At 44.9% G+C, this 15,191-nt stretch overlaps 1 protein-coding gene across 2 annotated transcripts in view; it reads right to left on the reverse strand.

Annotated features, from left to right (window-relative positions):
- Positions 1 to 14,619, reverse strand: part of LOC147606952 (NADH dehydrogenase [ubiquinone] 1 beta subcomplex subunit 3-A-like) — a 48,547-nt gene extending 33,928 nt beyond the window's left edge. The window contains exon 1 of one of the 2 annotated variants that reach the window (XM_086791522.1): positions 14,331 to 14,619. In XM_086791522.1, coding sequence (XP_086647648.1) covers positions 14,337 to 14,528 — 192 coding nt within the window. In that variant the 5' untranslated portion in view covers positions 14,529 to 14,619 and the 3' untranslated portion in view covers positions 14,331 to 14,336. The remainder of the gene's footprint in view (positions 1 to 14,330) is intronic. The other variant, XM_086791520.1, reaches the window with a different exon arrangement.
- Positions 14,620 to 15,191: the final 572 nt, after the last annotated feature.

Below are 15,191 nucleotides of genomic sequence, written 5' to 3' on the forward strand. Positions count from 1 at the left end.
CAGCCGGCTGTCCACTCTTGTACCTGCCTGAATTTGAGTAAACAGTCTGTCCAGCACCTGTTTGCACCACCTGCAGCAGCCTGCAGCAGATGTACTTGCTGTACCTGGCTGTCCGTACACTGTACGGCAGCCGTACAGTATTGTACTGGCTGTTGTACCTGCTGGTACAGTCTATTCAGACCTGTGCGCAGAGTATTCCAGCAGCAGTACCTGTGCGCAGCCAGCAACAGAGGAGAAAGAAAGAAAGAGCTTGCACAGTTTTGGCCGTACAGTGCTGTACGGCTGATTCCCTCAGAAAAACAGCAACAATCCACAGCAAAACAGCCGCCTTCTCCTTTCTCTTGAGCTTTTCCACGCTAGGATTCAAGCGCATGAGGGAACTCCCACTTTTGCTACACGATTCCCCAAAAAGGGAAGAGAGAGAGAGAAGAGAGAGAAAACTCCTCCCCAATTTAATCCCTAGGGCCCCAACTTTAATAAGTTCCTAGGGCCACTAAGGCCTAGGGGCAAACTCCAATAAACATTAAAAATTAATGTTTCTAGTTCCCCCCTTCACACCTAGGGATGTCCACACATCGTAAACTCTGTCCGGGCACCCGCCATGTGAATCATAAAATATTCTGACTCTGCAACCACCATGCCCACACTTGTCCTGCTCCATTTTCACAGGGCCATGACACCTAGGGATGTCCACACATCGTAAACTCTGTCCGGGCACCCGCCATGTGAATCATAAAATATTCTGACTCTGCAACCACCATGCCCACACTTGTCCTGCTCCATTTTCACAGGGCCATGACATACCCCCCTCTTGAAAGATGGCAAGCGTCCTCGATTGCATTCTGGTGATGCATCAAAATATCCAAAGTGAAATATACAATATGGCAAGATCAGCGTCCCAATCTCTCTGAGCCATACACATGTATCAACATTCACTGCAAACCAATGGCATAGTAATAGTCCAAGTTGTATACCACTGTGAACCATACATATCCACAAAAATCTCCATGTGACTAGTACACATATATCATAGAAGTCCCATAAACAGATGTACTGTCAGCCTCAGTACCTTCGGATGAGATAAAATCTGCACCAAGCGACCTCTAGATGTATCAAGGGAGTGGAGGTGCTACCCCCCTCTTGAGCATCAGGTAATGCTCCAGACCCATGCTCTGCTGAACCTGAATGAGCCACAATAAGAGTCGGCTCTAACTCAAAGGCATCGAGATAAAGCTGCAAAACCTGAGGTGAATCTGTTAAGTCACCTTCCTCCATCCACTTCGCATCCATCGGTGAATAGTTCTTGAACTTCACAAGATAGCGACGGGAAACTTTACCTCGTACCTTCCTTTCTTTATGTGCCAGTATCTGCTCTGGAATCAGAACCTCATCAAGTTCCTCAACTTCCGGCTGAGCCTCATCTGATACATCCTCAGGCACATCCCCACGGAAAGGTCTAAGAAGACTCACGTGAAAAGCATTGTGAATCCTCCAGTGATCTGGTAACTTCAAACGATAGGTTACCTCACCAATCTTTTCCAAAACCTGAAAGGCCCATAATATCGCATGCTCAACTTAGGGAATAAGCGCTCTTTACCCTTCATCTTCTTGAGTCTAGCCTTTTCAAAGCGCAAAAGAACCCAATCACCCAATGCAAACTGTAAATCACGTCTGTGACGGTCTGCGGCTTTCTTTTGCTTCTGCTGAGTTTTTTGGAGGGCCAACTTAACTCTCCGATAAGCTTCATCCAAGCTCTCCACATACTGATCAGCCTCAAAGATCTTATCCTTTGTATGCAAAATGGGCGGTACCTTCTTCCCTCCTTCTACAATCTCAAAAGGCGCCTTGCCTGTCGAGCTATGTACAGTGTTGTTATATGCAAACTCCACCAAAGGAAGATACTTTTCCCATTGTTGCTTGTGCTCTGACACATAACACTTGAGAAGATCCAACACTGTAGAGTTAGCCTCTTCTGACTGACCATCTGTCTGTGGATGAAATGACGATGAAAACTTGAGAGTTGTACCCATGTTGTCAAACAACGCTCTCCAAAACAAACTCGTCATCCGTGGATCACGGTCACTAATGATAGACGTAGGCAAGCCATGATACTTGAAGATGTTCGCCATGAACAACTTCACCATATGATCCACTTTAATTGTCTTCCTCACGGGAATGAAATGAGCCTGCTTACTGAACCTGCATATGATAGTCCAGATGCCATCATTTCCCGTTTGTGTCCGTGGAAGATCGAATACAAAATCCATGGCAATGCTCTCCCAAGGTCTATCCGGAATAGGTAAAGGCTGTAATAACCCTGGTGTCTTCTGACGGTCAAACTTTACCTTCTGACATACGATGCATTGCCTCACAAAGGCATCAACATCTCTTCTCAAGGTTGGCCAATAAAAGAAAGTCTCCACTGCTTTGACCGTGGCTTCAATCCCTCTATGACCTGCATACGGTGGAGCATGACTTTCAATCATAACCTTGAGTCGCAATGGCCTGGTAATACACAGTCTGCCATGCATCAATAAAAACCCATCTCTGAGAGTGTAATGCTCATGCCGCTGACCCTCAGACATCTGATCATACAACCTTTCAAAATCCTCATCATGGGCATACTGCTCTTTCATTTCATCAAGCTCATGATGATAAGCAAGTGAAACTGCAGAGACCTGTGGCTTGCGTGACAAAGCATCTGCCACTACATTCTTTTTGCCTTCCACATGCACAATCTGGAAGTGAAACATTGACAAAAAGTTTGCCCAACGCATATGCTTCTCTGAAAGCTTAGTCTGCGTGAGGAAATAACGCAAGGTCTGATGATCTGTCTGTACAGTAAAATCAGCCCCAAGCAAGTAGTGTTTCCATGTAGAAAGAGCGTGAATTACAGCCAACATCTCTTTCTCATACACCTGCAAATGCTTCTCAGCATCTTGCAAAACTCTACTCTCATAGGCTATCACATGTCCCTCTTGCATGAGAACTGCACCAATGCTACTTCCACATGCATCACACTGGACAACAAAAGCCTTTCGGAGGTCCGGTAACACCAATACTGGGTCCGAAGTAAGCTTTTCTTTGAGCTTTTTGAATGCTGTAATTTCCCGATCAGCCCATCCAAACGGAGTTGCTTTCTTCGTCAAAGCATGAAGAGGCGAAGCAATTTCAGCAAAGTGCCGTATGTAACGCCTGTAATAGGAACACAATCCTAGAAAGCTGCGTACATCATGCACGGTCCTCAAAGCTGGCCAATTAAGTATTGCTTCCACCTTTGCTGGATCCATACGGACTCCATGACCAGACACAATATGCCCCAAGAAATGTATCTCCTGCAAGAAAAACTCACTCTTCTTGCCATTAACCACCAATCTATGGTTTCTGAGTTCTGCAAACACAATGGCCAAATGCCTTCTATGCTCTTCCTCAGTTCGTGAATGCACAATCATATCATCAAAGAATGTGCCCACAAACTCTCTATGAGGCCTGAAAATCCTGTCCATCATTCTGTTAAATGTGGCAGGCGCATTCGTTAAACCAAAGGGCATAACCAAGAACTCATACAACCCAAACATGGTTCGGAATGCTGTCTTATGCACATCCTCGGGTCTAATGCGTATCTGATGATACCCGCTTTTCAAGTCAATACAACTAAAAACTGTGGAGCCCTGTAAGCGGTCCAATATGTCATCGATCCTCGGTATGGGGAATCGATTCTTGATGGTATTCTTATTCAGCGCCCTGTAATCTATACACATGCGCCAAGAACCATCCTTCTTCTGCACTAAGAGCACAAGTGAGCAAAAGGGTGATGAGCTAGGCTGAATCAACCCCTTATTCAATAGCTCCTGCACCTGACTCATAATCTCTTCCTGTTGGGCTGCACTAACACGATACGGCGGTCTATTCGGTGGAGTACTACCAGGAATCAGATCTATGGCATGATCTTCTGGCCTCTCAGGAGGTAATTCTCCTGGCAATGACTCGGAAAAACAGTCTTGAAACCCACTTAAGAAATCAGCCCTGTCCTTATCTAACATTGACAAATTAGACTTAGACTCATCATCCTGTGCATCCTTTACATAAATCAAGTACGCGGAAAGATGCTTTTTCATTACTGATGAAATCGCCGAAGCGGATACAATAGGAACAGATTCCCCTTTGAGTTTTACATCCAATACATGCTCTTTCCCTCTATGAGTCAGAGTAATTTTCCTATTGTAAGTATCCACCACCGCATGTACCCTGTGGCACCATGGCATCCCCAACAAAACATCACAGCCATCCAAAGGCATGATGAAGAACTCCTCGCTATCCACATAACCCTGCAAATGAAGCCGAAGCTTCCCAATGATAGGAGTAACGGGTTCTGCATACCCTGGACAAGCCATATTTGCCTCATGTAACGGCCCCATGTCCTCTGCGCGAATCCCCAATCGGCCAGCCAAATCTGGTGAAATGAAGTTGGCTCTAGCACCTGTGTCAAAGAAGATCAAAGCATTCTGATCTCTCACTTTGCCCCATGCCCTGCACAACTCTGTAGCTTCACCACTTAGCTGCTCCCCCACAAGATCAGGAACTAAGCCTGCAGAAGGCTTTGGTTTCTTTGGCTTGGGCTCTCCTTTATTGTCAGGGTCCTTTTTGGACGTTCTCTTGGGACAATTGAATGACATATGCCCCTCTTCAGTACAGTAAAAACACTTTTGAGCATCTCTCAAAGCCTGTCTTTCCTCAGAAGTCCTCTTGGGCATTGGCAACTTCTTATACTTTGTCTCTGAAGACCCTTTAGTATCACGAGAAGCATGCCCAAATTTTTCAGCTTTTTTGCTCAATTTCTTACTGCCTTTAAACCCAGATGAACCACCTGTGAGTAACGCATTAGCTGTCATAGCATTTTCAATCATCTGTGACATGTTCGTTACTCTTGTCTTTATACAGTAATCTCGTACCTCCTTGGGCAGCCCACAACAATACTTCTCTACCTGCTCAGATAATGGCACGGCACGATAAGAAGTCACTGGGAGTAGAGCTTCCCAAAACTTCTTGTTATAATCCTCCAAACTATCGCACTTTGAAGCATCCAGCTTGTGCCATGCTGTCATAACATCCACCTCAAATGTAGATGTGAGCCATACGGAAGAGAAAACCTGTTTGAATTGAACCCATGTGGTGGGTGCTATGCCCTGCAAAAGAAGAGTAGACCACCACTGCAAAGCATTGCCTTTGAGAAAAGTGGCAGCTTTCCTCACCTTCGAGGACTCTGTGTAATTCCCACCAGAAAAAGCAGCATCAAACTGCTGTAAAAAGGTAAGTGCCTTCAATTTATCCTTGGCCCCACTGAAAGTGTCAAACTTCACTGCAGCTCCCCCTTCCTTGTAATCCTTCGCCTTTCCCATAGGCGTTAGATTATCATATGGAAGTGGTTTCGTGAGATTGCTGCCCCCAACATTCATACCCATCATTGGGTCAACATTTCCCATTCCCATGCCAGGCATACCATACATTCCAGCCATGTTTCCATACATTCCATTATGCATACCTGGCTGCATGCCACCAAACATATTGCCTTGCATCCCAGGTTGCATGCCTCCAAACACATTTCCTTGCATACCGGACTGCATACCACCATACATATTCCCTTGCATGCCAGGCTGAAAATTGGCTCCAAAAGGCCCATACATACCCATGCCTCCCTGAGGATAACCCCCAGTCATGGATTGAAACACCGAGCCACCACCAAAATAACCTGGATGCATGTTCTGCTGAGGAATAGGTGGTTGTCCATAGAAGGAACTCTGTGGGTTTGCACCAAAAGCATGCTGCATGTTCGGAAACTGGGTAGGAGATGGATCCTGTGGAGTGGTACCACTATGACCCTGAGAAAGATTCTTTGAACGAACCTTCTTCTCCTTTTTCTGGGGCTCTGTGCGGGGCTCTGAGCGAGATCTCAAAAATTCAGCAAATCTCTCACTCTGTGTGAGCTGCATAAAAGTATCCATAACACTAGCCAAGCGATCTTTGAACCGAGCATCATCATCCTCTTTACCATGCACATCTTCTGACTGTGTTACATCCTCATAAGGCTCAACATCTGCAGCCTGTTCTCCTGCAAAGATATCCTCAGATACATCTCTCTCAGGAGAAGTCTCTTGCTCTTCTTCTTCATGATAGAAGTACTCTTCCTCTGTATCAGACATGATTGCTGAATTTTCAGCGATGGCTTTCTCCAAAGCAACCACGAGCTCACCCCCTTCAGAAAGTTGATGATTGGTCCCGGCAACGGAACCTTGAAACCGGCCTCTGATAGAAACCAGAGTGCGGTAGGAGCAATCACCCGTCCACTTGTAGTCTAGATGAGAAACAAAACACAGATTGGAGCTAGAGTGCCCAAATCTGAAAACACAACGACACCTGTTGGCCCCAAAGCTTGGCGCCCCTTGCGGTATTTCTTTATTCAATTAAAATAATATGTATGGCTGAGTACAACACAAAGACCAGCCAAGAGTTTACACCTGTAAGTCCAATCTGACGGCCCACAAATCCTTCTCAGCACAGAGGATCTATGCACACAGATCTGTGTCTTCAAACAACACACTGTGCCTCCCTCTGATCAGCCAAGATCACTAAGCAGGCCAGCCATGGGCATACATCTGGCATAACTCAAGTGCATGATACATCTTCTCAGCTCAAACATACATGTGCTGTCCAATCTCTGTCTTAATCCCTTGTCAATCTGCCATACCCCTCCTCTCACAAGGAGCCAGATAACACATATCTGCAGCAGACATCAAGCAATAGAAAGAGAGATAGATGAACAGAAACAGAGCTTACCAAGTTCAGCTCGTGAAACAACACTGGAGGAAGCAACAGCACCAATCTGTGCTTGCAGGCACTTGAATCCACAACCCTGCTTCACACGTGCGCTTGCACTTGCCTGTATCCTCCTCCTGATGCTCACTCCTATGCTGTCCTTGAAAGTACAGATCTGAAAATCAGCACAGTACCCGTCTGTACCGCCTCGGGATACGTGCCAGGAGTTGTACTTGCACAAACAGCCGGCTGTCCACTCTTGTACCTGCCTGAATTTGAGTAAACAGTCTGTCCAGCACCTGTTTGCACCACCTGCAGCAGCCTGCAGCAGATGTACTTGCTGTACCTGGCTGTCCGTACACTGTACGGCAGCCGTACAGTATTGTACTGGCTGTTGTACCTGCTGGTACAGTCTATTCAGACCTGTGCGCAGAGTATTCCAGCAGCAGTACCTGTGCGCAGCCAGCAACAGAGGAGAAAGAGAGAAAGAGCTTGCACAGTTTTGGCCATACAGTGCTGTACGGCTGATTCCCTCAGAAAAACAGCAACAATCCACAGCAAAACAGCCGCCTTCTCCTTTCTCTTGAGCTTTTCCACGCTAGGATTCAAGCGCATGAGGGAACTCCCACTTTTGCTACACGATTCCCCAAAAAGGGAAGAGAGAGAGAGAAGAGAGAGAAAACTCCTCCCCAATTTAATCCCTAGGGCCCCAACTTTAATAAGTTCCTAGGGCCACTAAGGCCTAGGGGCAAACTCCAATAAACATTAAAAATTAATGTTTCTAGTTCCCCCCCTTCACACCTAGGGATGTCCACACATCGTAAACTCTGTCCGGGCACCCGCCATGTGAATCATAAAATATTCTGACTCTGCAACCACCATGCCCACACTTGTCCTGCTCCATTTTCACAGGGCCATGACACCTAGGGATGTCCACACATCGTAAACTCTGTCCGGGCACCCGCCATGTGAATCATAAAATATTCTGACTCTGCAACCACCATGCCCACACTTGTCCTGCTCCATTTTCACAGGGCCATGACAGTGGGCCACCACTGCAATGCATTGCCCTTGAGAAAAGTCGCAGCTTTTCTCACTTTCGAGGATTCCGTGTAAATTCCACCAAAAAAAGCAACATCAAACTGCTGTAAAAAGGTAAGAGCCTTGAGCCCATCTTTGGCCCCACTGAATGTGTCAAATTTCACCGCACCTTCCCCTTCCTTATAGTCCTTCGCCTTACCCATAGGTTTTGGATTTTCGTAAGGAAGTGGCTTCACAAGATTGCTACCCCTGCACTCATGCCCATACTAGGGTCAACATTGCCAGTTCCCACACCTTGCATACCATGCAATCCTGCTGATCCTCCCATGTTTCCAAACATACCACTATGCATACCGGGCTGCATGCCCCCATACATGTTTCCTTGCATTCTGGGTTGCATGCCCCCATACATATTTCCTTGTACTGTCCAAAAGCGGGATCCTACGAGAAGGCACCACTATTGCCCTGAGATGAGTTCCTAGAACGCACCTTCTTCTTCTTCTTCTTAGGCTCAGAAGGGGCCCTCATAAATTCAGCAAACTTGTCACTTTGTGTGAGCTGCATGAGCACAACAACTGCCCTTGCCAAACGGGGTCATCCTCATAGTCTGACATCTTGCTGAAATTTTCAGCAATGACTTTCCTCGAGACAACCACGAGCTCACCCCCTGAGTTTCTTATATTTCCCAAGTGATAGAGAACTTTGTTTGGGTCGCACTCGTAGAAGAACTCTGTCTCCTTCCTTGAAGATCCTTTCAGACCTCTTGGTGTCAACATAATGCTTTTGTCGTTCTTGTGCAGCTTTAATATCCTTTTGGATTGCCTTGGTTTGTTCCTCCATCTCTTCGAGCATTTTCCTGGATGCCTCAACTCTTATGGTCGGATCAGAGAAATTTAGAGGAGACAAGCATTCTTGCCCATAGAGTGCTTTGAATGGTGACATTCCTATGCTCTGATGTGATAAGATGCATTGTAGGCAAATTCTACCAGAGGAAGGTATTGAATCTACCTTCTTGGTTCCCGTCCACAATATGCTCTGAGAATGTCTTCAATTACTTGATTGACTCTCTCAGTCTAGCCATCGGTCTCTGGATGATAAGCTGTGCTAAAAGCAAAGTTGAGTTCCCAAGGCTTGAAATAAGGACTGCCAAAACTTTGAAGTGAAGTTAGAATCCCGATCACTTACTATCCTTTTTGAGAGACCATGAAGTTTGAGAACTTCCTTGATGAATATTCGAGCAACATCAAAAGCTTTAAAGGTCTTCTTCGCTGGTATAAGGTAAGCTACTTTGGTAAGTAAGTCCACTAGTACCAGAATGGAGTCATATCCTCCTTGAACAGTGGGGAGACTTGTGACAAAATCCATACTAATGCACTCCCACTTCATTTGGGGAATATCCAAGGGTTGAAGTTTTCCAGGCATCTTGACCCTTTCAGCTTTGATCCTTTGGCATTAGAGACATTGCTTCAAGTACCGAATGCCATCATTTTTTAAGCCTACCCAATGAAAGCTCCTTCTTACGGGCGCAAAGAACCACAGGCTGACGCAGGTGACGGCAGCTCGTCCGGCTATGGCAGTACTCGACGTCAACAACGCAGCAGGCCGCCGACTATTCCAGGAGAAAAAAAAAACAAGGAAAGCCACGTTTTTTTTAGTGCTTTTGTTTTTTTTTTTGAGTTTAAATTTTTTTTTTTAAAGGTTAAAAGTCATCCCCTCTCCAAGGTTTCAAAGGTGTTTTTTTTTTTAGGACCTAGAATATATATATCCATATATATATATATTTTCATATATATATATTTATTTATTTATTTATTCAAAAAAAAAACACAAAAGCAAAGGCAAAAGCCAAAGTTAGCTTTTGGGGGCTTTTAGTTTTTTTGGGAAACCTTTATAAACCCCCTCAAGTGGGCTTCTTGCCACACATCTCTCAAGTTCTCAAGTTTTCAAGCTCTCAAGCTCTCAAGTTCGCTCGCACTTTCATTGTGCAAAGATCGAATTTTCTCTCCACGTACCCTCTTCACGATGTCAACCCAAGAATCAGAGTTGGAGCCCCTTGTGGAACACGAAGGCTTGCCGGCTACGAAAGGTACCGATGCCGATCTTTTTGACGATTTTGTGTCAAAATCTGATTTCCAAGAGTTCAAAGTAGCTCTTGAAGCTTCTTCAACGGAACGTCAGGCACAAATCGCGGCGCAAATGCAAGCTTGCAGAACTCCATCGCTCTATTGACCACTACCCTCTCTACTTTCTCGGGTATAGATACCTTGGCTTCAACTTTAGGCCCCAACATTACTCCGGAACCGTTCGGGAGCGAGCAAAAGCAGCGCACCAAGGAGATAGTGGACACTTGGCTACATAAGTGGCAAGTTCACTTTCAGTTTCATCCATATGATGATGGAAAGAGGATCCATTTAGCAGCAGGTTTCCTGTCCGGCAAAGCTTTGCTTTGGTGGACCATGGAAGGAACTCAACCCTAAGCCAACGACTTGGGCACAATTTGAAGACGTTTTCAAGAAAGAATTCCTCAAGAAAGAGGATGATTACGATGTTGTTGCCCGGTTTTCAGCTTTGACCATGACCTCGCAGCACCTCACTTATGAGGTCTACCTCCAGAAGTTTCGTGACTTGCAGATGAAAGCTACAAAGATGGATCCCACTACTCTTTTGGGGTTTTTCATAGCTGGTTTACCAGACTCGTACCGATTACAGATTAAAAATAACAAATGTAAAACATTGGACGAGGCCATTCATTCAGCTCGTATCTATGATGATACAATGGTCTCTTCCAAGTCGAAACCCGTTATCGAGCAGGGGAACAAGCATAAAAGAAAGTTCTCCGCACCTATGGCTAACTCGACAGAAGGAAAGTCTTTGGACCGACCTTCGAAGAGTTCCAGTTCGACACCAGCGAAGAAGAAACGACTCCTTAGGGCTTTAAAGCTCAAGAAGGAAGGACGTTGTTTTATCTGCGAAGAAAAAGGACACATACGTAACGAGTGCCCGAAGCAAAAGGATACCAAGACAAACGCAGGACCCAAGCCAAAGGCAGCTAACCAGTTGTCTTTGACAGGTACGTCAATTACTGTACTTCCTCGCCCTAGTACTTGTTCTGATTGTCTGTTCAATTCTAAGGTATTTGGCTTGCATGATCTTCTCCGAGTTTATGGAGAAGTGAATGGCCATAAGATTCACATTCTTTTAGACCCTCGCAGTTCGCATAACTTTGTCAACTACAAACTTGTGCAGAAATTGAGTCTTGATACGACACTCAGCGACCATACCTATGAGGTACGCCTACCTGCGGGAAGGCAAGTTTGGGATCGCAAGGTGGAGATGTTTCCAATCCAGATTCAAGACTACAAAGATACTCTAGAATGCTATGTTATGCATCTGAAAAATGTAGACTTGTTATTAGGGATTGAGTGGTTTAAGACTCTTGACGTCCAGATAGATTGATCTAGTCATATTTTTTCTTTTCAGCATGGGACACCAAGTATAGTATTTTAGGTGATTGTATTCATCCCTCTCAGGGACCTCTTGTAAATACAATTGATTTTGAAAATATAATGGATTCTTCTGTGTATACCGCTTTCCATTGTGTCTTGATTCCACTTTCTTCTTTTCTCATCCCTTCCATGGATGTAAATGAATTAAGTGTGTTTGAAAGCAAAGAATTACAGAAGATACTTGATTCATTTCAAGATGTATTTCCTAAGGAACTGCCATCGGGTTTACCACCTGAACGGGCAATAGATCATCGTATTGACTTGATCCCTGGTGCTCATCCTGTGAGTATTCCACCTTATAGGATGAGCCAAGCCGAGGAAGATGAGTTGGCTAAACAACTCGAAGATTATTTGAGGATGGGCCAGATCCGTCCAAGTAAATCACCTTGGGGTGCACCTGTGTTGCTTAGGAGAAAGAAGGACAATACCTGGAGAATGTGTATAGATTACAAGAGATTGAACAAGCTGACCATTAAGAACCGTTATCCTCTCCCTAGATCAGATGACCTGATTGACCGGTTAGCAAGAGCGAAATATTTCACGAAAATAGATTTACGTACTGGCTATCACCAGATACGTATTCATGAAAGGCATGTCGAAAGAACCGCCTTTCGGACTCGGTATGGCCATTACGAGTTTCTCGTATTACCTTTTGGGTTAACCAATGCTCCAGCCACTTTCCAACAAATGATGAACGATCTTTTTCGTGAACATTTGGTAAAATTTGTGGTGGTGTTCCTGGAGGATCATGTCAGACACCTCACGATTGTCTTATCTATTTTAAGACAGAATCGACTATATGCTAAGTTGAGTAAATGTGAGTTCTTTATGACCGACATCATTTACTTGGGACACAAGATCACTAGAGATGGATTGAGCATTGACTATGACCGAGTTCAGAAGGTTTTGGACTGGCCTATACCACGAACAGTGAAACAACTTCGTTCTTTTCTCGGTTTTGTTGTTTTTCTTCGGAAATCTGTACGAGAGTACTCTCAGCTCACACTACCGATGACCGACTTATTGAAAGGTCGTGGACATAAGTCAAATCAGCCTATCACTTGGAATAACGATTTGGATATGGCCTTCAGACTTTTGAAAGATAAAGTCAAGGAAACACCTATCTTAGCATATTGCCTGATCCTAGTCGGCCTTATGTTCTTGAAACTGATGCCAGTGACTATGCTATCGGGACTGCTTTATTTCAAGATGGTAGACCGGTTGCTTTTGAAAGTAAAAAGCTAGACGACACTCAATCTCGTTGGCCAACCCTTGAGAAGGAGCTTTATGCTGTGATTCATGCTCTCAAGGTTTGGAGACGTTATATATAGGGCTCCAAGTTTGTGGTATTGACTGATCATCAGTTAATCAAGTATGTGTGTGATGCGGATGATTTGAGAGGAAGGAAAGCTCGTTGGGCAGAGTTAATGCAAGATTTTGATTTTGAGATCCGTTATCGGAAAGGGTCCATGAATAGTGTTGCAGATGCGCTTAGTCGAATTAGAGAGGTGAATTCTTTGTCGTTCACCGAGATTTCTACTGACTTGTTTCAGTCATTGAGAGGGCTTTGCAGGACTGATAGTTATTTTGGTCCATTTTGGTAGAAGATCCAGGACGAGAGCTCATTGATTGACCAAGACTCGATGACTGAGCAGTCTACCATTCAAGCTGCAGGAGGCCAGTGGATGATTCGGAATGGTTTACTGTTTCGTAATGACAAAATTTGTGTACCACAGATCCCGGACATTAGGTCCAAGATTCTTAAGGAGTGTCACGACGCCCCTTCTAATGGACACCCTGGGGTACACAGGACACTATCGTTAGTGGAACACACTTTTTATTGGCCGAAGATGAAAGGGTATGTAGAAGATTATGTTCTCAAGTGTCAGATTTGTCAGGCAGATAAAGCTGAATGCTTTAGACAGGCTGGGTTGTTGCATCCTTTGCAAATCCCAGGTAATAAATGGGAAAGTATTTCCATGGATTTTATTACCGGATTACCAAGAACACATCAAGGCCACGATTCTATTTGGGTTGTGGTAGATCGCTTGACAAAAATGGCTAGATTTTTACTGACCCGGAAGACTATTACAACCATGTGGCCAAGGTTAGTTATTGTATTATAGAGAGTCTCGCGAGTTTGTGAGAGCTCTATGGTCTTGGAGCCTGGATCTAGTGCAGACGTGCACCTGCTTTATGTAGCCGAGGCCGCCAGCAGTCTCGAGGCCCGCGAGAGCAGCTTCGTGGCGGTATGGGACGTCGCGAGGAGGAGATTGGTCGGTACGTCATCCTAGTTAGCTCAACTCGGTGGGGACAGCCAAGACTGTGGGCTCGCCTACGGTTGTCATGGTTGGAAGGTGAGTCAGGCCTACACCCCCTTGTTTGTTTGTTTGTTTTGTTTGCAGGATTCGAGTCTCGAACCAAGATCGATCACGAGGAGATCCGTGGGGATTTGACACCAAATACTCAGAGTCCAAAGGTAGTCCTATATGCGGTCTTGTGAATGTCCTCTAGAATAATCCTGACTTGATGGTAACCACTCTTCAAGTCGATCTTGGTAAAGATAGTGGCTCCATCCAATCTATCCAAGATATCGTCAATCCTAGGAATAGGGTGGGTTTCATCATGTGAAATAGAGCTAGGAGGACCAAATAGTTACACTCCGTGAGGAAGTAGAGGTAGAAGGTTGCGACCTCAAAACTAAAGTAAATGCAAGTGTGCCGCTGAATACTGATGGAGCAAAAACGCTGCAGGAGTAGAGCCAAACGGCAACAGAGCAAGAGCATCAAGTCAACCCACTTGCACACAGCAAAGCACAAAACTCTATGCGAAAAAGTAGCAATTCCATACTCATGAAGCATAGGAAAGGTAACATCTCCATAACCTAACCAATGTTTATTTGAAAGAAGGAAAACCATTCCATCTGTTTTGGGAAATGAAGGAAAATCAGAGGAGAAGATGAGGGAGCACCTGATCTCAGTGGTGCGAGTGGTCGGGGTTCGATTTGGGCTTGTAGAGCTTGTCGTACATGCCCTCGATGAACAGGTAAGCCCCAAAGGCAACGAGGGCGATGCCGAGGCCCGGCGTGGCCCTGCGGAAATTGTTGCTGATGGAAGGGTGCTTGCGGTACTCGTCCCGCGCGCGGAAAAAGTCCCCTGTGCTGCCCATGGCTGCCGAGATCTCCGAGGAAGATGTATGCCTTCACCTCATACGGGAGGAGTCTGTATGTGCCCTTTGAGAGTATTCGGGCCCATAATTCATTAATTAGTGGAATTCATTAATTAGTGCGGGGCACTATTTAATGAATTGTCTAAGATCACAAACCTTTGCGATTCAAATTAATTTTTAAAAAAATCAAGCGTGCAAACCTTAGCAATTTTAAATTAATTTTTAAAAAAAATTCGAGCGTGATCATCGTCTCTTTTTTTCTCTCTCTCTCTCTCTCTCGATTCGAAGTACGCGTGATCGTCCAAATCTTTTTGCTTTTACGTTTCTGAATTGTGTGTTTCCCTTAACCACCCATTCAACTCTACTAGTGAGGCTCACCGCCTCTAGCGACAAAAAGCCTTGTTATAGACCTGTGAGTCGGCCAGATAGAGGCGGTGAGAACAATATGGAAAAATCGCATTTCACTTCAGCCTAAGGTTTTTTTTCCTCCACTTTGGCCTAGGGTTTTTCTCCACCTAAAGTTCTCCTCCTCTACCAACTAATTAATTAATAGCAAAGAAATATTTTGGTCCCATATTATGAATGATTCATTCATAATCCTTCGCAAAGAGAAGGGGAAAAATAAAAGTTCATGGGTTTTCTAGAAAGACCTTAAGTATGTAC

Source organism: Cibotium barometz, chromosome 56 (assembly GCF_041138505.1).
Source record: "Cibotium barometz isolate CiBa-2024 chromosome 56, ASM4113850v1, whole genome shotgun sequence".
In the NCBI taxonomy this organism is placed as follows: domain Eukaryota; kingdom Viridiplantae; phylum Streptophyta; class Polypodiopsida; order Cyatheales; family Cibotiaceae; genus Cibotium; species Cibotium barometz.